Source organism: Chlamydotis macqueenii, chromosome 19, assembly GCF_036417535.1.
Source record: "Chlamydotis macqueenii isolate bChlMac1 chromosome 19, bChlMac1.mat, whole genome shotgun sequence".
In the NCBI taxonomy this organism is placed as follows: domain Eukaryota; kingdom Metazoa; phylum Chordata; class Aves; order Otidiformes; family Otididae; genus Chlamydotis; species Chlamydotis macqueenii.
In genome coordinates this window covers 4,268,600-4,296,543 of record NC_141574.1, presented here as the reverse complement: position 1 = coordinate 4,296,543, position 27,944 = coordinate 4,268,600, and the positions used below count along the sequence as shown (strand labels likewise).

The following is a 27,944-nucleotide window of genomic DNA, read 5'->3' as shown; positions in this document are numbered from 1 at the left end:
AGAAAAACTTTACGAATCAGACCAGTATCTTTCAGGTAGGCTTCAGGAAAATCCTTCTCTCCTTTCAGATGTGCCATCTAACTTCCAAATTCTTCCTTTAGTGTGGCCTGGGCTGTTTTCCTTTAATATTGTAGTAACACTCTGAATGAAAGATGTTCCTTTACTATGAGAAGTTGAAGTAGGGGAGTACAAGGCAGGCTACTGCTTGATGTGATTTTTAAGTCATACTGGCCAAATGGGCTTCTAGTTAGTACATATTACGACAAGGATAAGCCCATTGTTACAGATGTGCTTAATTTTCCTTGTATATATGCCGTGCTTCTCCAGAATGTGAAATCTGAGGGTCTGATACGATGAATTTTTATTACAAAATAAAATACTGTACCTAGCAATTAGATCACAAGCCAGGAGACGAGGGCTGGATTCCAATCCCAATTTTGCAGCTCGCTCGGTTTCAAGTACTGGGTAAGTTTGTGTGCCTGCAAATGATTTTAGCCTCCGAACAAGGTATCCGGTCACTCAGCTGCCCACACTGGGTTTCCCCATCTGTCACCAGGGCTGTGCTTGCTGGTATCAGGACGAGCAATTTACAAAGTGAATACCTGAAAAGCTGAGGTGTAATGCAGTATTATTGTGAAATAAACCAATAGCAACAACGAGGGTCTCCAGGAGAAACAGGCAGAATGGAAAGGAGCACTTCTAACTGTTGAAATAGTCTGAGTTTTGTCCATATTTTAACTAACAGGTTGGTTTGTTTTTAAAATATAAACATCCTGTTCTCCACGCAGAGGTAAGAGTTGAGTAATTGGTACTAAGCTACAGAACTTGTGGAGAGATATTGGGTGACACCGCTGGTTGCAGCTCAGAGACCGTGCTAGCTTGCTTGGCATTCAGGACCAGTTCACGCTTGCTCCTCTGGAAGATAACTGCAGCAATCTTCTTTACATACTGTGTGATCGCTGCTTGTGCACGATGTCCCACAATGAAGTAATGGGCAATGCCTGATGTTTGGGCAGCATCCAACTGTTGCTGGATATACAGTTTGTACTGTTTCCTTCTGTTCACCTTGCAGACACGTAGCCTTTCCTCCTCTGCGACGGGATCTTCAAGAATCCCATCCCATCGAAGGCTTTCGTTAAGCTGAGCAGAAAGACCTTGATCTGTCTGACTAGAGCCCAAAATGGTGGAAGGTGGTACCACAGCCTTGTTTATTTCTGCATCCTTCTCATTCTTGTCTGCAGTATTTTGGGCTGAGTAAGGGTTCCTCCCAGGACTTGGGATTTCAAGCAATGGAGGGGAGCGGGCCTGCTGCTTTCTGCTTTTGTGGCCGTGTTTATCTGTTAAAACGATAAACGCTTTTCGCAAAAATGTACACATTGCCTCTGAGGCTTTCCTGCTTATTTCATAAAGACTATGATGAGACAAGTGCTTGCTGTGCCTTTACATGTCCATTAATAAGAAACCAAATCGAGAAGAAAATAATGGCCTAAAAATCTTATTTTTAAGTTGGAAATATGTATTTGTCTGCCTGGCTAATAACATAACAATTCTCACACCTGTAAAATGTATTTATTGAGGCTCTTAATGCATTAATAGCACTTCTACACTGGCATCGAGTTCACTGTGCTTGCCTAACTCCATTTAGGCAGGAAATTGATTCTTAGTTGTTGGGGATTTGGGGATTTTTTTTTTTTAAAAGCTGTTATCCACTAATACAGCAAGCAATGTGACTTTTTTTTTTTTTTTAAATAGTACAATTACTGGAAACTTTTGGGCACCTTTTGTACTAAGATACTGGAAGCGAACAGCTATTCCTCTACATGGAAGATTTTTTTTAAATTAACTTTCTCTTTCTGTAGCTATAACAGCAACTCAGCCCCACTGATGGGAAGTTAGATCTGTGCTGGGACTCATGCCTGTGGAACAGCGAATATTTAAACAACTATACTGTAGCTCACCAAAAGAAAACCACTAAATATTTACACATCCCAAATTTTAGGTGGTTTATGGAATGTCCTACTCCTTGACAGATGTCTTATGCCTCCTACTGCATATGCTGTGTAGTTACACGTACTCTTTTTTTTTTTTTTTTTGATAGATTTGTGGTTATATATGAAAGTATACGTATAAACAGGCTACAGGTTTAGTGAAATGTTTTGAAGCGCTGCTCTCCCGCCGGCAGGGCCCTGCGGCAGGCCTGGCATGGCGCCCTACGGCCGCCCTCCAGCCTGGCAGGGAGCAAGGGAAGAGAGGTCAGCAGCCCTGGCCCAGCCTCCCTCCTTCTCCGTGACCTCTGATCCATCTTTACTCCCCTCAGTACCTTCCTCTCCATCTCACCTGCCTTTCCCCTCAGCGCCCGCCCTTCAGCAAGGTCTCTAGGGCAGCCATGGCGCAGCGGCAAGCCTGGGCCTGCCTGCTTGGCTGGGGGCCTGGCGCCATTGCTCTGTGCGAACAACCCTGTCCAGCACCACTTTCCTCCCCTGTGCCCCTCTGCATGTATAGCTAAAGTGGCTTGTCCAAGGAAATATGGCCACACTGGACAGTATTGGCTTCTCCAAGGTTGTACAGCCCTGGCAGCGGGTGCAGTATTGCAGGGCTGCGGGGTTTGCAGCACAGTGCTGCTGCAGAGGGAAAAATCAAATTTTTTTTAATCTGTTGCAGGGAGACCAGCTATTGGGGTCCTTCCCACCCCTTCATAGTACCTCAGCCCTGGAAATGAAGATGCTGAGGGAAACTTCCCTCTCCCTTCCCTCTCCTTTGCCTTTTCCCACATCACAGCAGCAAAAGTACACGTGAAATGGCTTCTGAGACGGCAACAGCTCTCCCACGTGTTTTGGGGCCAGTGCAATCCTCAGATCTCCTGCTCTTGCTGCTGGGTTGTGTTGGTGAGTGTTTTAACAGCCTCACCGGCGAGGGAGCTCAGCGTGTCTCCTTCGGAGGGGAGCCTGGACCAAAAACATTTGCGGGAACTCCAGCAACAGTTGCTGAATCCATGAGGTTTAAGCCTGGTTTGGTTGTTTTCTCCCCCACCCCGCCTGCCTCTTCCCTTCTCTCCTTCTGATCTATTTAGATGTGAAATTTGGCAGACGCTCGCAGTTGCGTTCAGACAGGTTGTGATGAAATCGGGCTTCCAGGAGGCTGCTCCCACCGCGGATCCTGGGGCTGCAGGCAGCACTTCTCCGACTGCCGCTAATGGTCTGATTTCAGAGTGTCAACAGCAGAGGTTTCACAGTGATGGTTATTACTAATGCTGCACAGCAGCCAGCAGGTCTCCAAAGCCTGCGCGCGGATGAAAGCGATGGTGACACAGGGCAAAAAGACAAGGAAAACGGGAACAGCAGTGATGGGATGTAAATAATTCATCCAGACTGAAAAGTGAGTATTGTATTTTTGGAGAACAGCTGAGGGAAGGGGATTACTTGTAGTTAGTGGTGATCGTTGTTAATTTTATTATGATAAAACCTGACTTGTCAGCCAAAATTAGAGCCCAGTGGTAGTGGCTGGCCTGAGCTACATACAAAGAAAATAATCTTCTGACAGCTACTTGTCCTGGAGTACAGAACCAGTAGGACCAGTGTTCACCTGGCTAGCCTGTCCCTTCTGCTGCTGCAGCTGGCCAGGAGGATGCTGAGGGGTGAGGTGCTCCCTGGCAGCAGGTATTTTTATTCTGAAGGGGCATCATCCTCAGGGAAATCCCTGACCCTCTTACTGCTTTCTGTCACTTTTCTATTTGTCCCCATTTTCTGTTTAGACTGAGAGTCTCAAACTTTACTGTGCCCAGCTCAGCCAGGCTCCAGTCTCAGTGGATGTCCTACCTGCAATTCACAGGAAAATACTAAGAACAAACTTTCCACAATCCTCTGAAGGTTTCACTGCATCTCAGAGGCATATATCTCTTGAAAATAAACATATAATGAATTAATAAAATAGAAGTCTGGTTTGTAAACCCTTGCCAGGAATGGTAATTGCATTCCAGCAGTAGATCTAATCTATATGTGTAAGGGTTGTTCGATTTGTCTTTCAATTTGGTTTAATATCCCACTGTCCTCCTTCACTTTAGCTTGAGTGTAAAATGAAGTAAAGGTACCATTGTATTTGTTTATTTTGGTGAGACAGGGGTGTTAGGATGGCCCCTCACTCAGTATCAAATCTGGGTAATGCAACAGGCAGGTGCCTCTGAGAGGAGATTTGTGAACTGTGAATGTGCCTTATAGCCTGATTGGAAAAATCAGTCATTTTGTAAGCAATTATGTAGATCTGGTGACACAAGGAAGGAAACTTGCAAGCCTTAAATTCAAAGCCCAGCCTAAGCTGCTGTCTGAAAGTGGATCTTCACAGTTTTAGCGTATATGTATATCTGTATTTTTATCAGGACATCAGAGAAATGCCCAAACCTCAAATATATAGCCCATGGCTGCTGGGTTCTAGCTCAAACGGCTTTTATTTGGCAGGGGATGTTCTTGGTGCACTTTTTTACTTCAAATGCAACTACACTGATGTCCTGGTTCTGGCTAGGACAGAGTTAATTTTCACCTGAGCTGAGAGGGGAGCTGGAGCTGGTGGCCCCTGTGGCTGGGGGCACACAGCTGGGATAGCTTACTAATTACCCCACAGCTGGGATAGCTTACTAATTACCCCACAGCTGGGATAGTTTACCCCAATTAGCCCTAGGGCTGTTCCATCCCATGTGACACCATGCTCAGTGTATAAGTGAGGAGGGGGCTGAGAGGAACTTCTTGCTATTCAGGAGGCCAGGATCCACCGTGAGCTGTTGTAGTGTAAGTTACCTGCTTACATATTTCCTGTTATTGAATTTGTTTGTTTTCCCTCCCTGGTTTGTTTTCTTAAACTTTTTCTAATCTTAACCCATGAGTGTTGCTGCCTTTTCCTTACCAATTCTCCTCCCTGTCCTGCTGGAGGGTGGGGGGAGTGAGTGAGGGACTGTGTAGCTTGGCCCTGAGCAGGGCTAAACTGTGACAACTGAGAAACTCCTCTGGCCTTCCCTGTGGGATCAGTTTACTCCAAAATGTGCCTCGCTTTCCTGTGCCACGGGTGCATTGGGCTACTAAGAAGTCTTCTTGTGAAATGTTCTAGTTGATGCTGCAGGCTTACCTTGGACAAGGAAAAGAGATTTAGACCTGATACTTGTCCATGCAAGCAAAAAGAGCAGTGGATCAGAATGGGGAGTTTGTCTTTAAAACAGGTGGAAAAGCAGCTTAATTTGCTATGAAGCATCAGTATTCTTTAAACATTTTCTTTGTCTCAAATATTCCTGAGCACGCGTACTCTAGGCAAGATTTTTTTTTGTGTTTGGATTAGGGACTGAATCATTGACCTTTTTGTGTAGGAATGGTAATTAGAGGGACGAGTACAAATTGAATCACGGAGGACCGAATAGCAGAGAATTGCAATCAGAGTAACAGCTTGGAGAAGATCCTGGCCCTCTTGCTGTGAACTGTAAAGCAGCTAGATGGAGCTGAGGCGGTCAGGGCGATGGGAAGGGGGTGCCAAACGTCTCCTTGCTGGTTGTCAGCCTGCGTCCCTAGGAAAAGGTCTGTCAGAGATAAGCAACCAGCCAGTTTGGCCTTTGGTTATGTGTTTGAAATTGCTAATAATTAATGTTCTCATTATTAATTTTGTATTAAAACATTAATTGTCCACCTCAAATGTTTCTGTCAAATGCTAAACAGACAGATGATGAGAATCCTTACCTGAAGGAACCAGTGACGTAGCCAGAAACTACAGCCAAACTGGAAAGCAGAGCAGCAGTGCAACAGCTCAGCTCTGATTGCCTGGGAGGACACAGCTGAGAATGGGGGCCCAGCCCCTGCTTACCAGCCCAGTGTCCAAACTGGGAATAATTTCCTGTGGCACTCCAGGACTGTTACAAGTAGGGTTGTTTTGCTGTACGATAGGGCTGCTTTTAAGCATCTGTAGCTCTTCTAGAGGACACCTTCGTGCCCACAAGTTTAACATCTCTCTGAAAACAGTGGTGTTTATTTTTCATTTCTTGAGAAACGTGCCTGTCCCAGGGTGAGGCTCCCCGGTGTGCAATTATGTGCTGTGCGGAGACGAGACTGGATCAGCTCGGGGCATCTGCAGTACAACTGTCAACATCGCTGATAGGCCTGCAGGAGAAGGCTGCTATCCGTTGTGGTCCTTGTCATGTGTATATTTAAAATCTCTGGCAGCTGTGATCTGGTGAATAATTCAGTGAAACCCATCATTGAGAAAAAAGAGATTTTTGAAGGGTTCTTTGGGTGGCATTGGAAGTGCCTGCTTTCTGAGAAGTTAGTATATTAAAATTTGACTTCATGCTATCAAGACAGAACTCATATCTAGCCTTTTAACATTTTTAAATGTAATGTCATATTTATCCTCTGTGACTTCAAGCTATCAAGGCCCAGCCTTGCAGTCGGGCTCAGAAGCGTCTGTGCTTCTGTGGGGAGCCCGATGAGCAAATTCAACAGCAGAATGCGTACGGACTTGGAGATGTGTGTCGTTTCCTGTGCCTGTTGCTCCTGCCAGTACAGCTGGTTAAATGAGGTAATTTATCTTTTTCCTGGAGCTGGCTGAACCGTGTGTTTAATTTATTTATATTATTGACTGTGTGGAGGACTACCCTGGTGCGAAATGTCATCTTCAAGCGCTTTCTTCCAGAGAAATACAGGCTCTGTATTAATGCAAACACTGCTTCCTCTGATGTATTTTTCAACACTTGCCTAAATCAAAAAGGAAAATATATACTCAGGTAAAAGGTGGCTTAGGGTCCCAAAGTTTATCCTGAGTCTGGTGGATGTACGGAAGCGCTGGGGCTTGCAGGGCCACCGGGGTTCTCAAGAACAGGCTCTGAACAGGCAGTAAAAGCACAGACTGGGAATTTTTCTCTCCCTTTCTCTTTGCCTTCTGTTTTTCTCTTCCTCCCTTCCTGCCACATGGCAAATTTACTTACCGCATCCACTGGACATTTAGACAGTAATGAGCCTTAATTTCTGTGTTCACAGCCTGGTGCAAGGGAATAATGGTTTTCCTGTGATTTTCTGTTGACTCAGTGTGACCAGGGGCGGTCGCTTCACCCAGCGCTCTGCTCTCCCCCCGCCAGCCTCCCTGTGCTGCCCGGGACAGCCCTGGACAGCCCCTCCACAGTGCGAAGCCAGGCACGTAACGGATGAGGTGTGAGGGAGTGGGCTGCCAGCAGTTGTTGAAAGGGAGAGAAAAACCCTGCCAGCCCCTCGGTCCCTCGCTCATGGCGCAGTAGGTTGGTTGGGTTTATCTTGGCACGTTGAGTCCAGGCTGTACCAGGTTCGCAACCCTTCGTGCAGGCTGAGCTTCTGCTGAGATGGGCAGCCTGTTCGCAGCGCTGCCTACAGCAGTCCTGGCAGGAATAGCTTTACTGTTCAAAAAAAAAAAAAAAAAAAGACCAGATTTTGGTGCTGATCCCAGGCAACCTTCTGTTACTAGGATCGCCCTGCGGATTTGCCCCTTAATTTTTAAAAGTTACAAGCTCCTCCCTGGACAGTTGTCCAGGGCTCAGCAGATCACCTTGCTTTGCTATGGGGTGCTCTTGTTCTGAACTTTTCTTCCCCCTGTGAAATTAATTTTGTGGTGGGGTTGGTTTTTGCTGTGAGGTTTGTTTGTTTCTTGAGCTGTTTTTTTTGTTGTTGTTTTTTTTTTCCCTTTGAGGTTTTTCGTTTTTTTTTTTTTCTTTTTTGAGGGGGATATGTTTTGTTTGGGTGAGTTTGTGTTTGTGGGTGGTTTTTTTTTTGTTTTGGGTTTTTTATTGTGTTGAAGTTTTTGGTGGTTTTAGAGGGTTTGTTTTGTTTGGATAGGTTTGTTTTGGCTTTTCTGTTTTGTTTGTGTCTCTTTGGTTTGTTTGGTTTGGTTCTTTTGCTACTGGCTTTCCTTGTTTGTAGTTTGGGGTTCTGTTTTGTTTTTTTAAAGTGGTTTTTAATTCCGCCTTGGGACTCCCGGGCGCGGCGGGCCGGTCCCCTTTGGGCGGCTGCCCGCAGCCTTTGCCGGGAGGCTCCGCTCCCGAGCTCCGAAACTCCGTGCCGGGCCTTGGCGGCTGCCGGCGCTGGCGGGGCGGGTGCGGCGCCGCGCCGCCAGGGGGTGCCCGGGCCCGCGGGGGGCGCCGGGGGGGTTGCGGAGCGGAGCGCGGCGGGGTGCGGAGCGGAGCCGGCGCAGGCGGCGGGGGCGCGCGGGGCAGGTGCGCTCCGGTTCCGCGTTGTCCTGGGGTGTTGGGGGGGGGGGGGAAAGGAGGCGGCTCCGGCGTGGCCCGTGGCGGAACCGGCCGCGAGTTTGGCCGGGGGAGCGGGGGAGGACGCCGCGCCGGGGGGGGAGCGGGCGGTGCCGGGAGGGCGCACGGGCGCTTCGTGCGGAGTTTCACGCAGAGTTTCAGGTGTTGGTACGTGCGGGCTGCCTGCGGGGAAACCGCTGTGGGGTACGGCCCTGTCCCCTGGCCGGCTGGAACGGGGGGCGGGGGGGAACAGCTTTTGGGAGGGAGGTGGGGGGCTGGAGCACCCAGCCCCGGAGCTTCGCTGGTGGGAAAGTTTTCTCTAAAAGGGTGCTGAGAGCAGCCTGGAAAGTCAGGAGGGTGAGCTGCACAGAGCTCCATTTGGGAATTCAGCCTCCCGGGGGTGACTGAGTGTAAGTGACGGAGGTGTTGGGGGGAAATCAGCCAGAAGTGGGAGGCTGGACGTGCCGTGCTCTGTCGAAGCAACGAGCAGCCCGGGCGTGCTCTGGAGAGCCTTCGGGCTTGTGCACGGCCTGCTGTCTCACGGTGGGAGCAGCCGTGCGCGTCCTGCGAAGGGTGGGTTGCTGCGGTCCTTTTAGGGGCTCTGATGCGGGGTGATGGGTGCCGCCATATGTGCGAGTAAGAGTGGCATGCTGTGCCTGCTGCCAGCGTTTTTCGTCTGCTGCGCCTTGGGTAAGGTACTCCCCAGGGCCGGGTCAAAGTCCATGGCTTTCCTCTTGCATGTGCTGACGACATTCGGGGTGATAAAGGTCTTGGAGTTACTGCTGGCCGTGCTTGTGTGTTGTTCAAGGCTCCCTAGGATGCCCCAACCCAGCGCTGTAGCTTAAGGATGCTGAGAAGGGTATTTCATCCTCCAGATGAGATGATGGGCCTGTGGCTCGGAGCCGTGCTGGATAGCGAGTTTTTGGCAAGGCCTGGGGTCAGGCTACTCAGCAGAGGTTCTCTGCCAGGTGTGAGTGTGATTTTCCAGGTTCACTTGAGGTTACCCACGAAACAGGCTGGCATGGAGTTCTCCTGCAAGGGAGTCCTTGGCAAACGCTGGCCCGTGCTCCGTACTTCCCTGCTATGTCCAGTTCTTTCGAAGAAATTTGATGCTTCTCTGGAGGCTGGGAGGTGCCGATTCCACCCTGCCAACCTCCAGCCACAGAAGGCCTCCTGAGCTTTTTAGCATATCAGAATAGTGAAATGAGCCTCTCTAATTGGCCATTTAGATGCTAATTTGCTTCTTCTAGGCCTATGCCAGATCAACCTGCCCTAGAATGTGAGTCAGAAACAGCCTGCTGTCTTCATGAATTATTCACTTTGCCCAACTGCACCTGCCTGGCTGGGGATCAGAAGGAAATAGGGCCAAACTCTGATAAATGAAGATACACCTTGGCAGGTGGAACAGTGCTGGCTTTCCTACCCGGCATCGTAGGGTGCCGGGGAGCTGGAAGACTGCTTTGCTTGGGCAAAAACTAGTTCTTCATAGCTTACCATATATCAAGTAGCCACGCTAATAAGTGCCTCTCATTAATAGAGGATTGTTGGTACCGTGTGTCAGTTTTCCTGTAGAGCTGATTTTATCTTTCCACTAGTAGGACTGGCATGAACCTCCAGGGCATTGTATTTTATAACCACTTTAACAAGCTCTCTCTTAAAAACAGGCTTCTTGCCACTGGTGCTAGGATTGGGAAGCAGCTCTAGTGCATGGGAAGTTCTTCCCCCCGCCCCCCCCTCCAAACTTCATCCTCGCTTGCTTCTTTTCCGACTTGGCCTTAGGTGATAATGACAGCTCTCGCTTTCTAAGCACTATGGCTGGTTTGTGTTTGCTTTGAGTTGGGCCAAGCAGATCTGAAGATACATCTCTGAATGAGGTTCTCCCTGTTTTGCTGATGGTACTGCTTAATTGAGCTTTCACGATGGGACAAATGGGTAGAAGGTCTGTCTGATGGGGTTCTTAAGTTGTTGTCCCAAAGTTTGCTAAGGCTTTGGGGTGTTTGTTTGGACATTGTGTTTTCCTTGTCTCTGTTGGCCCAAGCTGCAGAGCTGCAAGTCAAGTCTGATCATATTGGATTCCTTGTGTTGCTTGGCTCTCCATCTGCTGCTAAGGGTTTGCACTAGCAGTGGGGATTTGTCACAGTCAGAAATGGCAAAAGGCCATTTTGCAGCCGTGCCCCTGTGCACCAGCCCAGCTCTCTCCCTTCCTGAGAGCGGGGAGCAGGAGGGTGATGAGGGTTGCTTGGCTTCACGGTGCTTGTGCGTCCTGCCTGCTTACCCACCATAAAACGTGGATGCTTACAGCAGGCTCCTGTGCCACAGGAGGGGCTGACAAACTGCTAGGTGTAGGTATGAAGGCACAGTTCAAAGTGGTTTGTGTGCGAGAAGAACTTTTATAAAGCCCTGATTCAGGCCAGCACTTCTGCAGGCACAGTTACTCCCCTCCTCTGGCTTTGAGACTTGGCTGTGTCTTGAAAATCAAGTCTGTCTTCTGCCACGCTTCTACAGCTCCGAGGGTTATTCTGTCACTTTACAACAGTCTTGTGCTTTGAAATACAGCTGTGGCACTAGGATCTTTAAAACATGAGGGGAAGACTTGTGTCTGGACTAAATAGCCTTTCTCTGCCTGCTCGCAGTTGTCTCCCTGCTGCGTGACCAGTGTCTGGGAAGAAAAGGGACTGGCCGGCAGTGGGGGAGAGGCAGAGGCTGGGTTCACCTTATCTATCTCTGCTACTCATTTATCCTCTGTCATAGCAACAAGAGCAAACACTCACTTAGTTGCTAAGGTTTCCCAGGGATAATGGGGTCTGGTGTGTGGAGCAGTGAGTAATTACACTCTGCCTCTTTGAGGGAGCAGCAGCTGAAAGGAAAAACAGGCCAGCATGGTACCTGGTGCGAGCTGGGAGTCCTGGGGGAGGTGACGCCCTCAAAGCAGGCGAGTTAATTACACCGGCACAGCTCGGCTTGGGAGTTGGAGCTCATCTCTGGCCAACTGTTTAATTTTTATTTTGTAAATGAAGTATTAAAAAAAAATGCCTAATTAATTTCCTATAAAAACAAATTAATATAGACACGAGCTGCTTAGCTGAAATAACCAGGCGAGTGAGAGCCGGCTGGAGAGCTCCTCATGGGCCTGTGTAGGACGTTTTTGTGTTTGCAGGGCTCCGAGGAATTCTTGCTTTGTGGGCACCTGTAATCAGCCCAGCTGCAGGAGGGCTCATGCAGGCTGTGCTTTCGCTGCTGTGAGGAGGTGTTTGCTGCTGCAAGGACTGCCTCAATGTCAACAAGACCCTTCGGTTTTAATGTCGACGTAGTCAAGGTAAAGTCCAAGTGTATTTGAGGTGGAGGAGTGGGAAGGGACTTGGTGTAGCAAGATGATGCTGAAAGTGTGCATGAGCTGAAAAAGCAAGCTGATAAATTTGGGACAGAAAAATGTTAAGGGTGTTAAATACAGAGCTACAGCCTGGCTCAGGGAGTGCATGATCCAAGAATCTCTGGAGGCTGAGCAGGTATTCTGGAAAAGCATTGCTGTGCTGTGCTCTGTTCATTTACTCTTCTTTAAGCATCTGCTCCTGGGGCTCGTTACTTAGCAGGTCCCATGCTCCCTGGCCCTTTGGCGTGACCTGCTATGACAGTGCTCCCTTACTAAGGTAAAGATACGTGATGTTTGTGTTGCTGTTGTGCTGAGAAAACTGGCCACCTTTCACAGAAGAGCCTGAAATTCTTTGAAGAGTGTCATGTTAAAGGGCTGTGTCTGTGTACTGCTGTTGGCCAGGGCTAGCTCTGGGACGTGCCAGCGTGGCAACCTTCTGCCATGGCGGCTGCCACTTGTAGTTGGTGTCAAACGTGCTGGTTATTGGAACGTGGATCAGGAGTACACCCAGAAACACCTGCTGCTGTTCTTCTGCTGCTTTGGGAAGGCGTGCCTGCTGCAGGATCCGTGGCTGTGTGGCTTAAGTCGGGTGGCGTGGAAGAGTGCTCATCCACAGCCTTCTGCAGCCCACCCACCTTTGTTCTCCAGGCCAAGAAGTGGGAACTGTCCAGTGGGAAAAATCTTGCTCACGTTGCTGTCTCGTAGTTGCTCTGCAGGGATGTGGGGCCAGGTCACCAGCGTGACCCTGCTGCTGTTCCCTTCACCCAGACCCCACCTGCAAATTTCTCCCTCGCAGACTGAAGTCATGTTCTCTGGCTGCGGAGTCTTAAGTCTCATGATGGAGACAGCGGAAGCAGTGCTACTTCAGAGCTGCAGGCAGAGATGTGCTCAGTGATGCATCCTGTGAAATGCTCCTGGCCCCATGCTAAGGGTTGGCTCTCTGCGGGGCAGCGCTCCTTCCTTGCAGGGCTCCCCGTAGCTTCTGTGCCAAGGGCAGCCAGGTGGACTCGGATTTAATGAGGTTTTGTTTCATGTGACTTCCTCCATCATAGGAAAGGAACAAACAGGTGGAGGGGTTTTAAAGCAGGTCATAGAGTATCAATAAGAGCTCCCTTTTAATTTTTGATTCAAGTGAAAAGTAGAATCTTGGAGTGGGAAGTTTTTCTGTAACACCAAGTATTTGTGCTTCCCCTTTATTCTCTATGCAGTGTACTTGCAGCAGAGAGCTGTGGATTTTTCTTGCTCTCACTGCTAGAGACTGGCTGCTTCTGCCTTTCGTTAGCTTCTTCAGAGGAGCAGAGAACAGGGAGGGGTTGGCTCGGAGAGGTGGGTGCTTACTGGAGCATTTTTGAGAGACAACGCAGTAGTGGCTGCCTGCAAGAGAGGGATGTTTCACCACAGCCCGTAGAACTGACTCCGCTGGCTGACATGGCTTTGCTATCTTAGTGTTTCTGATTAGTCTGATTCCACCGTACTTACTGTCCTGTACAAGATTACAGGAAGGATGCTTCACACATTCCAGATACTGGTACCATTTTTCTCACATTGTTCTCATGGCTGTGCAAGATACACCTTTCCCTCGAGTCCTGCTAGTGCTCCTGTTTCTGCCCCAGGAGTGCCATGTCGTTCTTGTTGCCATCTCCAAGGTAGTTGTGGGCTTTTTTCAGAGACAAGGGTGCAAAGCCTGCAATGCCAGTTTACATCAGAGGGAGCAGCAGATACCCAGTGCTGCCGAAAGAAAATGCTCCTGTAAATATTTCGGGGAATTACCTATCTGAAGACTGATTTGGGATATGATGGATCTCTAGGCTGTGTTTTGTTTTCCTTCTCTCTTTGCAGATGCTGCTCAGGGAATGGTGGAGAAAGAAAGCATATGCTGAGTAACAAGAGGCAGAAGAGCATGACATTGCTTGTTTTAGTTCAGTCAGGCTGAGAAAAGCGCACTGTGGTACGAGGCTGGAGAATGTGTTTAAGTCTCTGCTGAGAAAAATGCTTAGCTGCTGTGCTCTATTCTGACTTGCCGTCAGGTCTGTTAGAGCAGATAAAGCTCTGCAGAGGAAGGGTAGATGTGTTCAGCGCTGCTTTCCTCCCTGAAAGCACAGCTGCTGACGAAGCAAACTCCTCTGCCCTGACCATGGTATGGGGCTCATCTCCAGCTCTAGGTTTTATGCTAAACACTCCTACAGCTGCCAAGCAGTGGTCACGCTGAGATTGTTGTGTGCGTTCAGCCTTGCCGGTGGATATGGAGTGGGTGGGCTGTTCTTCAGGTGTGTGTGAGTGGGAGGGAAGAGTGTGTGGAATATCTGAGGAGTAATTTAATATATGCATTTATGTGGAGAGGGTACATGAGCATATAATCCGGTAACAACACATTGCAGGCTTGGAAAATATTTGGAAAATCGCAGGTCAGCTGTTCTGTGTGAAATTGTAGCTTCTCTCTGCTTCTAACACTGGCGTGGGGGCAGGAGCCTCTGTATTATTTTGCTATTAATGCTCGATTGCTCCCCTGGGTGTGAGCTGCTGTGGAAAGCGTGCAGGGACTGCGTTCTCTCCTTGCTTGAGGTTGTGAAGAAGATGAAAAGAGCAGGAGGTGTTCTGGAACAAAATGGAAATGCAAACCCGCAGCATGTGTGGCACTGAGCAGAGCGGGGAAAGTAGTTGGCAAGCTGGAGACGCTAAGGTTCAAGGATTTCTTCTAGGGATGATCTCTTTCAAAAGTGATCACCTTAGCTAATGTAATAAAGATTTAAAAAACTGGGTGTCACACTTTTCTGTCTGTCCTTCCTATCTCGACCCTCTGCTGAACCTTTTTTGCAGCCTCCCATCTCCTCCATGCCTCGCTTTGCTGTGCAGTCAAACCGTGCTGCTGAGCATTATGCTGAACGGTTAGAACCTTCACCCTTTTTATACATCTGTCCCCCTACACCAAAAGAAATTGGTGCTGCGTGTGGAATTCCTCCTCTTTTCTCCTGCCGGTTGTGTAAGCACTGAGTTTTCAGACTCTCTCCAGAAACTGGATGGTCAGAGAGGAAGGAACGGGTTCGTTGTCTGTAACCATTTTGGCTCTCAAGACTGACGTGGGGTTTGGCAGAAGATAGCTTTCAGGTCTCTAGCCACGGGTTAGTGTTTCTGTGCTGGGAGCTGAACGCTGCGTGTGGCACGTGTGACCTCAGCCTAGGGAGAGAGAGAGATGGACTTGCACGAGCTGCGTGCCTGGCACAGAAGCAGAAAGCTCTGCGTGTCAGCAGTAGATAGCTAGCGTAAGCGCAGCACGCTGAACCACGGGCACTGCTGGGGTAAGTGTGCTGTGGACTGAGACTGGAACATGTGTTTTCTTGGGAACTGCTGCACAGTTGGCAGGTGATACAATAGCAAGCAAGGTATATCTGATTTGTGTTTGCCAAACAGCATTAAACCTGTTATCTCTGCCCAGCAGGTATGGTTTCAAAGCTAGCAAGTGTCTGTTCTGGGAAAGGTGAGTATTAATACCTGGAAACTTAGGCATTAGGGCTCATGAGACACTTGCTCTGCTGGAGAGTAAATCCAGCTGGAGGACAGCTCGGTATGTCAAGACTAGTTTTGCCTACACTGAAATCTTGGCTGTGCCTGGCCCTTGGTGCTTTCAGCTCATCTGAGCTGCTGGTAGGACTCAGAACTGCTCAGCTGCAGAGTCTCTTTTGGGGATGTCTCCTCTGAGCGCGTGGAATGTGGCTCTTGCTGCCTTTACTGATCAGTTCACGGTGAAATTGTCATTGAACACAAGGAATCGCTGATGTGACCATGCCGGTTAGAGGAGCCGCAGTAGGAGATCTGAAGGAGGTGCTGTCTTAAACATCAGGGAATGCAAACAAGCTGCTATTGTAGGCTGTAGTTATAAATATCAGGCTATTATGGAGGCAGTTTTAATGAACGAAGTGACTTGCCGCTATTCATGCTGATTGTCGTGTGGGTTTTTATTTGTTACCCCATTAAGAGGTTAAAAAAAAAAAGCAACTGTAACTTCTTTGTGTCCTTTAGAGTGGCTTTCTGTCAGTGCTGCAGTGCTGGGGCTCTAGAGGTGGTGGGGCAGAGATTGTTCTTACAAACAACACTTTTCTCTAGTTTGAAAGGAATAATCAGAACTGACAGAATCTCTGGCTTATTTTCAGAGTACCATAAAATCTAGACTTCCAGCCTTGTCTTCAAGGTATTTGGAGGTATTTATTGGCTTTTGTTTTGTAAGGATGATGGTATGTGTTTTATGGCTGTCTGCTCCACCGTGGGCGATGCTGGCCGATCACCTTTGCTTTGCTTGCCAGAAGCGGCCCTTTGGGACGGTTCATCAGGCTGTGCTGAACCCTGTGCTTTCCTGAGGGTGAGGTGGCAGCTGTGCTCAATGCTGGTGTTTGCTTCTTACAGGTGTGATCCCTGCCTCTCCTCCCAGCCTGGTGCCATGGCCAACACCATTTTTGGCAGCGGGACGGGCCAGTGGGTGTGCCCCAACGACCGGCAGCTGGCACTGCGTGCCAAGTGAGTCCTCTCCACCCCTCTCCTCTCCTTCCAGCCTCAGCTCTGCCCTGAATGGTTTCTCTGCAGAGCACTGGCCCATAGGCCTTGTCCACAGCGTGGTTGGGAGGCAAGAGTTTGCCTGTCTTGCAGACCCTTCTGTACCCTAGAAGCGTGCTGCTTGGGTGGGACAGGAACTTGCAAAGCTGAGGCTGGGTGCTCGGCTGCTGCTCTGAGCTGCCAGCCCGCAGCGGAGTTTGCAGCACGGTTGGTGTGTGGTGGGAGTCCATCCCACCTGCCCTACCCTGGGTGAAAGGAAGGGCTTGTAGGCAGGCTCCTATCTCTGCAGCACCCTAAATACAATTGATAGTGTCCCCCAGCTACCAGCACTCTTTTGTTTTAGGAACTTGATCTCATTTTCCCCTGAAGTTAAATTACTGCATAACTGAAGACAAAAGGGATGGAGATGAGTCAAGCACCAGAATTGTATTTGGTTTTTTAGATGCTTTTCCTTCTCTGGAAGCCAGTACCCTGCCACTGCCACGTCTGCTCTTGTCTGAACCTCTGGGGTCAGCCTGCTGCAGCGTGTTAGAAAACAGGAGGCCACCCTGTGTCTGAGGGGACTGCCCCAGTGTGAACCCTGCACACCACTGCTGCTTCTCCAGTCTTCACCTGAGGGCTGTGTTAAGACAACTGTGTGTGATAGTGCCCTGCATTCTGCTAGCAGCTCTAACTTTAGCCAGTGACCTCTAAACCCCTGCTGAATGGTAATTAATTGAGCTGTGAGAGCTCCTGCCTGTCCCCAAGTGAGCTAAGGAGAAATATCAGCTGCTATCTGCGAGGCGTGGAGGGAAGTGGCTTGCTTAAATCCTCATGTGGACCTAGGTTAGACCAAGGTGGGAGGTTGCCAAATTTTTATTTCCAAGTGTGCCTGGTGATTTGTGTGTATGAACTGAGGACCTTAGAAATGTGTGATCTGGAGGGAGGAGGGTGCAGGTAATCCCTGTGTTCTGGAGTCTCCTGTTGGCATTTGTGGTGTCTGGCAAGGGTACCCCCAGGACAGCCAGCCCGAGGTGCGCTGGTTTTCTTTATGGGCAGAACCAAACAGCAGTGAGGACACGCAGTGGTAAAATACAAACTGTAGCAGCAAGGGAAATAAAGAGGGCAGGGAGAGACAGCACAGCATTCTGCTGCTGGAGGGGTGACATGGTGATCTGGTCAGTGAGAAGACTCCTGCTTTGGGCGTTAGCCAGGGAACAGACTTCTCTGATGAAAGGCTCATGCAGGCTCTGTGTGCCTGGCAGGTTTGGCCTGTTGGGCAGGGCAGGGGTTTTGTGCTTTCCTCTCACAGCTTAATTCTGCCCTCCACCCCCTCCCGCAGGCTCCAGACGGGCTGGTCGGTGCACACATTCCAGACTGAGAAGCAGAGGAAGATGCAGGCTCTGAGTCCGCAGGAACTTGAGGTCATTCTGGAAGTCATCCGCAAGGCGGAGAAATTGGACATCAGTGAGCAGCAGCGCATCGGGTACAGTCATGTTCGTTTGTCCCCTTCCCTCAGAAGGAAAGGTTGGCGCAGCTCAGCCTGAGCTCAGCCTCCATCAGTCAGGGCATCCCTTAGGTCAGCTATTTTCCCCTCCCATGTTGCTTGTTTGGAGGTGATGAACATTGAGAAGGATGTGATGTTTTCCTTCTCTCCGTGTCTCAAGCCTTTCTCGTGCCTCCTTTGAGCTTTGGGGCTTGCTGTGGTTTCAGCCATGACACGTGTGCTTGGTAAATGCAGCCTGTGCTGAGGGAGCTGCTGCAGCGGCTTGGGAAGATGCGGAGCTGTGCAGCTACACCCACTGCTAGTGGACAGCACGCCTCAAACCACTGCTGGCAGTGGAGTTAGGTTTTCCCTTGTGCGCAGCAGCCCCCTGGGCTTTGCCTGAAGCAGTGAATGAGTTTATGTTCTGCTTGGCTGAGCCCTCTGGAAGAGGTTTGCTAGCTTGAATTATTTAATTTACAGGCGTTCTTTTGCTGCTGCAGGTTTCCATTTGCTTTCAGTCCTGCTGGAGGTCTGGCCTCAGCTGTGTTTGTGATAGTCCTGTGCCGACTGCCTTTAAAGCTGGGGAGTTCGGCCATCCTGCAGCATTTCCCAGCAGCATTTTGTGTTTGTGGGACAGGAAAGCCCAGTGACTCCCAGCCCATGTCCAGCAGGCCCAGCTTCCTGCCCCTGCATTTCCCTCTATCCCTGTGCGATGCACGTTTGTGAGTGACAATGAGAACTGACAGTGATTGTGTGATACATGGGAGACCCCAGCAGTGCCAGAAGCAGCCAGCGATCCTGAGGAGCTGATCATTCCTGTGCGGTTGTTGGTGTAGCTGTAGAAAGCGATAGTCTTGCTGTTCCCGTGCTGAAGCATTCTCAGAAATGCCTTTGTTAATTCCTGGGAGTTCTCTTGTGCTGAAGTCAAGGATCATAAATCCACTGATGACGGCTCAGCCTGGCTGTGCTGTCTGACCTCATCACCATAAGCACTACCTCTTTCAAACAGACCTTGCCTTCCTCTCAGTACGAGACTCGGTTGATGGGACATTAGCGCTAATGAGAATGGGGTTGCATGGATGGCAGGATTGTGTTTCCTCCTTGAGGAAACGTGCATGGCTGTGGCTGGTCACTGCCTTTGATAAATGGCCTGGCTGTTATCGTCCCCGTCTACCAATGGATGCCTGAGAATTGCCGAGCAGTGATCTCCTGACAGCAGCCTTGCTCGGCATGCTCTCTGCATCCCTCACCCTAATTGCTTATCCCGCCTTCCTTCCCTTTCGTAGTCCTGCTGCTGCGGACGTTGCGCATACATATGTGCTTTCTGTCTTCCAGGCGGGCTGTCGAATGAAGCAGGGAGCAGTTACTGGCATTCCGGTGCTGCGACTGGGCTCATTCTGGTTTGATGGCTTCAGTCTGGCCTTCCCGCTTCTAACAGGATGTGGGATGTGCCTGCAGTGCTGCTTTCGGGGAGTGTATGTGAAAACGGAGCAGGGCTTGGCAGGTCTAAGCCCTTTCCTGGTGCTGTCTGACTTGCCCTGGTCTGAGCACTAAACACTTTTCTTGCTCGACAAGCAGGAAATCTGTGTGCTGAGACTGTGGCCCAGGTGATGCTGAGCTCCTGAAGGGTGCAGGACCAAACCCTTCTTGTGTGCTGTCTGCCCCATACCCTGAATCAGGCCTCTCGGTGATATTTGCAGTGTTTATTGTTCTGGGCTTGGTGAGCATCGGTAGATGAACTTACAGGGGTTTATATCCCCTGGAGACCAAGAGCCAGCTGATGGGAAACACTAAGTGCAGAGACTGAAGTGAAGGTACATATGGTCGCAGAAAGGGGCCCAAAACTGCACAGAAGCAGGGATGTGGTGAGTCTGGAGCATACCTCTGCATACTTTTGGCATGCCTCAGTACCATGTGCTTCAATTTCCCAGGTGAGAGCCGTGACCTCTGCTCTGCCTCGTTCCCTGCAGGCGCCTGGTGGAGCGGCTGGAGAACATGAGAAAGAACGCGATGGGGAATGGCCTCTCTCAGTGTCTGCTCTGCGGTGAACTGCTCGGGCTGCTGGGCAGCGCGTCGGTCTTTTGTCAGGATTGCAAAAAGGTGGGTTTGGTCACAGAGATGCTGCCTGTGGCTGGTAGCAGATCTACCCAGGAAAGGTCACCAATCCTCTTGAAAGCTAGATAGCTCTGCCTGACTTGTCTAGGTCAGTGCAGTCAAACCATCAGCTTTTCTCTTGCACCCTGGTTAACTTATTCCTCAAGATCCTGAAGTACCTAAACTGCACGTAGTGCTGAGATGGGGTGCATCAGCCCCCTCTGTGTTTCCTACTCTAGCGTTGCAGAGTGGGAGAAAGGGTAGGAATGTATGGCCATCAGAGGCAACTCATAAAAGGGTCTGTGTGTTTTAATGTTATTTACTGCAAGGTCTGCCCTTAGACCTTCCAGTAACATGTCTCCTTAGAGGGTTCAAGTCCATCTTCAAGTTCCAAACCAGTGTTTCCAGCCCTGATACATAAATCATCCTGTGCATCGATGACTGCTGGTGTTTGCATGTGTTGTTGGCAGGACTGCACGGGTACCATTTGAAAGGGAGCATCAGTTTGCAGGGGAACTGTTGTTCTGCTGGTGCCCTGGGGGATGATTGTTGCTTGTTTAGATTCTGCAGCCGAAGGGTTAATCTGTATTGCTGTGGAAATGATGATCTCCAAGGCAACCACCTTATCTTCCCTCTGCTAAGAGGCTGTTTTTCCTGCACTTGAAGCCCATCTTTCCCTGGGGAGACACCTCTGTAAGTGACTTTGTCTCAGCGTGTTGCCTGGGGAGAGGTGAGGGTACCTGCTGGGTGCAGGAATGTTTCTGACTTGCTGGTGGTAGGGTGGAAGGGAGCAGCCTGTACTGACTTGGTCCCTGGTGGGTACTGGAGCCAAGGAGACACTTGCCCGTGTCACCTCCCCTGTCACTGAGAAGCTCACAGGACAGCACTGAGTAAAACTTGCTCCTTTATTGTGGAGTGGTGTGTGTTGGCAGCTCTGATCAAGCAGCCATGCAGGCCATGATGGAGAACTTTTTGTGCAGGCACTGCTGGAGTTTGTGAGATGCAGTTCTCGTGCAGAGCAGGCTGCTGGGCCGGACCTGCTCTGGTCCACGGTTGGCTGTAGCACTACTGGGTTTAAGAGTGTAAGAGACAGAAAGGAGGTGGGGGCTCCTTGCAGTCAAAACCGAGGTCCCAGCATCCTCCATACATGCTTGCTGGGCAAGGAGCTGCTGTGAGCTGTGCTGCCTTTGCTGACCAGTGAGTTTCTCCACTGGATCCAATTTACAGAAGTAGCCTGACTGAGTCAGGGATTATGCAGGAGATTGCTTGTAAGGGAAAGTAAATGCAAATTTTTGAACCCCTGGGTCATAAGCCAGAGGGAAAGTAGCCTTTTTAGGAAGGGGTGGGGAAGGAAGCAGCAGTAAGGTACTGGGAAGTGAAAGATCTGGTTTCAGTGGGAGCTACAGGACAGCTGTCTTCTGCAGAGAATAAAGGGCTGGGTGGCAGACAGGAGGCGGCTGGCTGTTTCCTGCATTTCAAGCATGCGGAATAACAGGATGTGCTGTATTCTTGCCTTCGACCCTTGACGATTCTGCTCTCACCTTGTACACAGCCATCTAGGTCACACTGCCACAGCGCTTTCCAACTTCCTTCCTGTGAGCTCCGAACGCTAACGAGGAGGCAAAATCTGGTGCAGACACTTCTGTGCCCTGTCCCTTTGCAGTTGCAGGTAATAACCCCTCAGCTAGGGAGGCTGCATGAGCCCGAGGCTCTGGGAGGCTTCTGACCAGAAAACCCCAGAAAGAGACTGGGATTTTCTTGGTGATTATTCCTTTTTTTTTTTTTCTTTTGTCTGGAGTGTTTGTGGTAGTTCAGGAGGATTCATATCCAGGTTGATTTAAGGTGAGACCCTACTTTTCCAGTGTGCATTTTGCAGCTCGGCTGCATTTTTCAGCCGCGTGCAAGCCCAGGGCAATGCTGACTGGGAGCCCTGGGCTTCTCCCTTTACTGCTGCTTAATGTTGTGGAGTCAACTGGGGGAGCAGCCAACCCTCTGGCAGAGCACACAGAGCAGGCTGTTACTTTAAGCTTGTTCCCTCTTGTCCAGGGACATCCATCACTCATGCGGTGTTGTGTGCAATAGGCAATGACTTGCCAGGGAATTATGGATTTCTAAAGTTCGTGCTTTTCTTGCTAACGTTGCTCTGTTACCATCTCATTGCAACCCTTGCTATAATGATGCATCTGAAACATAGCAAAGAACTTGCCCTCAGCAAGTCCATTCTGCTGACTACATTTCTTGTAGCCTGGTGGATTTTCTAGGTGCTGCTTTCTATTTTATAAGAATATTTTTAATATTTTTATTCTCTTAAAAATAAATGCACTGTGGCAAGACAAAGATGTATGCAAATCCAGATGTGTTAACAATAGCAGTAGTTAAAAAATGCATAATGTGTCATTTATCATGCAGAGGAACCAGTATCCTGTATAAAAGGTGAAGCGTAAGTAGAAGAAACTGCTTTATCTTGTATTTAGTGAGGAATGAGGCTGAATTTAATGTCCTTGATTTTTATGTCATCTTCTGAGGGGTTGTGAGTGATGTTCAATTTTCCAGCTAGCCCACACAGAAGGGGAGGAGGAAAGCCCTGTTTTATATTGGAAATTTCAAAATTTATGGCTAGGAATAAAATCATTTGGAAACTTCCACTAGAGGGAGTGTTTGAATGTGCTATATGTGTGGGGACTGGGATCTTTGAGGGTATTTAAGACTGAGTTGCTCCCTCTGATTTTGGTTTGAGGGAGGGAGAATTTGAGGTGGTTAAGGTGGTGTCTGTTAATTGCATCTACAGTCCCTCTTGGCTTGGGTAGTCATGTGAGTATTGGCGCACCAGACCCAAAAGGTTGTTCCTTATTTCTCTATGAAGGTGGAGACAGGAATGGAGATAGAGAGAGTATCCCCAACCTCTGTGGGGCTGCTGGTGCTACCTCCCCCTTCCTGTGCAGCATGAATTGGGTACAGACATGCCTCTGAACTACACTGACCAAAATCTTTGGGTGTGGTTATTTACACAATGAAGCTGTTGCTTCAGGTACCATCATTCTGCTGTTCTCCTCTTCCAGGTGTGGGCACTGAAGGCTGAGTGAGCTACTGAGATTTCCATCCCTTGACACAGACCTCCTGGCCTAGAGAAGGAGCAGCCTGGTTAGGGGGATATGTAAAACCTTAGCTGGGGAGATTAAATTCACTTGTCTCTCTAAGCAAGGTTTTGCTCTCCAGGGCCCTCTTGTGAGTGGCTTTTGCTCTGTGAGGATCAAAGAATTCATCCAATTTCTCATTCAAGCTGTAAGCCAAGCCTGATACCCATCAGCTTCATTATATAATACTAGGTGAATCAGGTTGTAAATGGCTTGTAATGCCGGCGGAGACATGAAAGTTCCCTTGCGCAGCGATAGGGGCCATGCGGCGCTATCAAGCATTCTGCTCAGGAAACGTGCATGTAGGCACGGTTGTGCCCGCTTCCTAAGCAGCCACAAATCGATAACTGCCGAGTGCGTGCTGAAACGGAGGGGAAGCTGTGGGGTTTAAGATTACGTGTGTGAGGGAAGGAGGAGAGGATTTCCAGTTTTGCACAAAGTCGCATTCATTTTTTTTATTTGTTTAGAGCTCTTTTCCATGCCGCGGTGATTGGGTTTTAGAATTTAGAGGAAAAAAAAGCCACTCTAGAAATATGCCTATTGGTCATGGGGTTTGATTTGCCCTCTCCAGTTCTCTTTTCGCCCTGCAGTCGAGGACTGTGCTGTAGATCTGCCTTTGTCTCATGTCCATATAGACCTGAAGCAGCTTCCTGCAATCCGTGGTTCTCCAGGATAAATAACAACTGTGCCATATTGGGGTTTTTAGGGAAAGAACTGTTGAGACGGATGCTTCTGGACTTTCTCTCTCCCAAGGGCTATATGGCTGTGGGGAGTTGCTAATGCCACCTTTTTTTTTTCTTCCCCCTCTTTGTTTCAGAAAGTTTGCACCAAGTGTGGAATAGAAACCTGTGGAACCCAGAAACGTCCCCTTTGGTTGTGCAAGATCTGCAGTGAACAGAGAGAGGTAAAATGCAGCTGTGGAGAGATGGGGCTCAGCAGCATGCACCTACCTGACCCAGGTCTGCGCTGAGTGTGCGTGGGCTCTTCCCTGCATCTGGGCACAGGGAGGGGACCTTGGGATGGGGTTTGGAAGGCTCAGTGAATACACATAATGATGACAACTTTTGTTCATGATGGGGTGGAGGGAAAAAACCATGCCAGCCCATGCAGCCTGTATGGCTTTGTGGAATTTTTCTAGCTGTGGTCATAAAAAGACTGTTATGTTTTGCTGCTGCACTCTCTCTCCTAGTTCTCTGGCAAATAACTTGGCTAACACTGGTTCTTTAGTGGAGAGATCTATCGCGTAGCTGCAATATTTGTCCCTCTAAAAATAACTAGGATTGCAGCTTTTAAGTCTATTTTCTTCCCTGCCTGCAAAAATCCCATAACTTGACAGTGTGTGAGACTTCTAATATAGGCCTCTAAATTTTTATATCCTTCATCCTTGACTTTACCCTGCAAAAAGTAATGTCTTGCCTCCAAGTTTTGTCTGCCAGCCAGTATCCACCAACATCAGGGCTTGCTGCTCTACAGTGAAGTCACTGAATTTGTTCTGTGATTACAGAAGGATTTCCACTTGTTCTTCTCTGTTTATTTTGGACTTTTGCTTGTGGTCCTTGAACATCAATCCAGTGCAGCTATTTCTGACCACTGCAACCAACTGTGAAACCTGGGTGCTCTGCTATATCACTTTTTGAAGTGTAGTGAGAGCATTTGTGCAGGTGTTTGAGATGCTGAAATTATTTATAATAGTTGTGGAAACTTAGCATTGCTTAGATTTTACGTAGGAGGGGATTGTCTGTGTGGGAGCACTTGCAAAGTTCATGTTCAGGTAAGATGAGGGGTGCATGGATGCTGCTGACCTTTAACTTTTGACCAGCGGCATGGGTAGGGCAAGCAGAGAGCATTCCAGCTCCATGGATATTGCTAATAATTGGATACACTGGATCATCCAGGTGTTTTGAATTCCAGATGGAGGTCTCAAAACAGAGTGAGGCAGGACAAGGTGTTTTGTGTTCTGCAGGGAGATGAGTATGGGACTGAAATTGACCTTATTTCTTTATTCTGTTCTGTCTGTATCTTATTTTTCTTATCCCCCACTCTATAATTGGTTTATTATTCCTATTTCTTATAAAAGTAATGAGGAGCTGTGGTCACTGGACAGAGAAGAATATTAACCTGTCCAGTGAGTGTTTTGTGCTGCCAGCTTGCGAGGGTACGGTAACCTTCAGAGCTCGCTCTCTCCGTGAAACCTGAGGTACGGCTAAAGTGCTTCCCTAATGAAAATGGATGGAAGTTTCCCTCTTAAACTAACTAAAAAATCGCCTCATCTTACCTCCCAACCCTAAGCTTCGTCTTTATTTGTTTGATTCTCTTTAAGGTCTTTTGATTCTTTTAAGGTTGGCATCTGTTTCATTTCTTGTTTCCCGGACCAGGAGAAGGTTGGAAGGGTCACAGTGTGGACACACAGTCAGGCATCAAGTCATACATCCCCTCTACCTTCCCACACACTCCGCTTTTATTTGCGTGGAAGGTAGGGAAGCATTGAGAATTAACAGAAGCCTTGGGGCATGTCAGGGCGAGGAAGTTGAGACTATATCAGAATAAATGCCTGAAAAGTGGCTTTGATCAGGTCTTCCTTAAGAGTTTGTGTGAGGAAGAGATGAGGCTCTTACGCCTCAGGCTGATGGCTGGTACTAGTGCAGTCCCTGAAGCTGGTTCAGGTGTCACGATATTACAGGACATGCGCTAAATTACCAGGTTTCTCTTAAGGGCTTGTGCTCACAACCAGATCGTTGTTGCTGTCTGTTTCTGTGGTCTGGATCTGTACTGTATTGCCATCTGCTCTGGACCAAACCTGTTTGGCCATGCTCTTTGCTGAAGGTTATATCTGCTATCAATGGGTGCAGATGGATGTCTGCTTTTTGGGATCAGGTATTCTTGTTTCTGTCTATCCTCTGAATCCCCTGCATGGTGAGCAGGTATTGGCCTCACTTTATTTTTCCTGGGATCCAGGCGGGGACCTTCAGGAACCCACTGAAGCATTTTGGGTTGTGTGATGCAGTAACAGGCCAGTACCACGCTTCTCTCCCCTTCTCAATGCAGAGGGTGACTAAGCAAGATTCTTCTTTAGCCCATGCCAATGAGGCACATGCTTAAAGTAGGCTTGTCCTAGGCTACGGAGCTCTGGGGACACCTCCCAACTTGTTGGGCCATGCTCAGGCCCTTAAACTTGACCAGCTCTAGTGGGTGAGTGTTTGATGCTGGTCCGGAGTGCCCCCCCTCCCTGGCAGATGTGATGAGATGTAGTGTTTCCAAACTAGGTGATTCCCTCCACATCAGCACTTTGATCGCTGACTGTAATTTTCTGAACCACCGCTCGAGTTATTTGGGCATGATATTTATGAAGCTCTCAATGCTGTTAGTGAGAGACTGTCAGGCACTGAAGTGAGAAAGGGAGGTCATTTGGAAACCTGGATGAACTAAATGGGGTTGGCTAGAGTTAATAAGTGTCATCTGGCTGGGATAAGAGTCTGGGACTATAATTGTCCCCTTTAGCCTCTGCCACACACTGAGCGAGCAGTATGAGAGTCGTGTGGCCCACCAGGATGGTGGAGTTGGATGTTCACGTATACCAGGTAACTTCAAAGGGTGCAGCATTGTTCATACATGATAAAGCTCTCATCCTCTATCTTCCTTGTTATTATTTATCACTCAAGGCTTGATCTAAGCTAGGGTAAGTTTAGTGACGTGGTAGTTGTCTTCCCCCTTTTGCTGTGTAGACAGAAACTGTGCTGGCTTCAGTTACAGTTAAATCATCAGTATGCCTGGGTCAAAATGAAGACCAAAATAGCAAATTATTGTTTACATCCATTTTTCAGCTGGAGTCAGATGTTTGATGCCTATAGATCCCTTTTGGAATCCCAGTCTCAGCCGTTCAGAAGTGTTCTTTGCTGCTTTCTGTTTCCTTGAAAACCTCCACTGGGAAGGGTGTGCTGCATAGCAATGAGGAACAAGTTGCTCTGACACTGTCTTATTTCTGGAGAGTGGAGGTGATTAATGGATTCTGCCTGCTGCTTGCGTCCCAATCATCGAGAAGGAAGAAGGCGTATTCGGCACCACTCGAGCTGCTGAGCGTGGTGTGTACGTGCAGGGCGAGGGTCTCCAAGCTGCCGGAGAGGTGCTGGGAGGAAGGTACTGTGTTCTCATGTGGCTGGGACCTCATAGAGCCTGAATGTTCCTGCTGCCAAAGAGAACATCCCCAGGGACCAGCAGATGCCCCTGTGTCATAAGTGCATCTCTTCTTCCTGAAATAAGATAAACCTAATCTGCTTTAGGCCAGAACTGGCCTGTTGGAGACATCGCTTGTCCCAGCTGTTTGCAGAAGCATCTATTGAAAACCTGCTTTTGTTCTTCCAGGGTTCTGTGGGTGTTGTCCTTTGCAATGGAATTAAAGCAGGTGTGAGTTTTGTGTTTTATTGTTCCTGCAAGGGCAGAAGCAAATCCAGTCAAGCTCACAATCACTTTTGAGGGCAAGAATCTTTCATCTTCCCTCCTGGGTATGCTACATTGCCTTTCTTGGCTTTGCATCTTGCATTGCCTTTCTGGAGACTGAGCATGGAGGGCTGATCCTCCTTGGGGCAGTCTTGTTTCTGCACGTGCCTGAAGTCCGATCAGGGTGCTGATCCCCGACTGCAGCAGACGCTGGCCACGGGTTTGCAGTGAGCCTGTTCGCTAACTTGGCAGTGAAGCAGCGATGCGCCCACGGGAATGAGAGCGCAGGGCAGAAAGGGAGGAAGTCCTCCAGCAAAACAGGCTTATTGCAGCGGCTGTCAGAAGAGCAAAACTGCCTGGGAGGAGCTGTGATACAGCTGGAATGATTCCCTGCTGCCAGGCCTCTGGCAGAGCACGTGAGCTTGATAACAGCTTGGGCAGCAGTGCCCGTGTTGAATGAGTCGCGTGTGGCTGAAGTCTGCCTGTCACCTCCTGGCCTGAAGGGGCAATGGGACCTGCTGTGTTTTGTCAAATCCCTCTCCAGCCATTTAACTCTCTGCACAGCCTTGTTTTGACTGATACCACCAGGTTCTGCAAAGCACCTTCCTGAACTACCACTTTATATATATATTTTCTTATATCCATAATTAGCGATGCTATCATCAT

At 48.9% G+C, this 27,944-nt stretch overlaps 1 protein-coding gene across 4 annotated transcripts in view; it reads left to right on the top strand.

The window, feature by feature from the left end:
* The first annotated feature begins 8,170 nt into the window (after positions 1 to 8,170).
* RPH3AL (rabphilin 3A like (without C2 domains)) overlaps positions 8,171 to 27,944 on the top strand; it is a 42,273-nt gene continuing 22,499 nt past the window's right edge. The window contains exons 1-6 of one of the 4 annotated variants that reach the window (XM_086763404.1): positions 8,171 to 8,206; positions 11,394 to 11,552; positions 16,005 to 16,115; positions 17,473 to 17,616; positions 19,587 to 19,716; positions 23,662 to 23,748. In XM_086763404.1, coding sequence (XP_086619530.1) covers positions 16,039 to 16,115; positions 17,473 to 17,616; positions 19,587 to 19,716; positions 23,662 to 23,748 — 438 coding nt within the window. In that variant the 5' untranslated portion in view covers positions 8,171 to 8,206; positions 11,394 to 11,552; positions 16,005 to 16,038. Of the gene's footprint in view, positions 8,207 to 8,366; positions 8,405 to 8,548; positions 8,647 to 8,812; positions 8,927 to 11,393; positions 11,553 to 16,004; positions 16,116 to 17,472; positions 17,617 to 19,586; positions 19,717 to 23,661; positions 23,749 to 27,944 lie in introns of those variants that run through there. The other 3 variants (XM_086763407.1, XM_086763403.1, XM_086763408.1) reach the window with 3 other exon arrangements.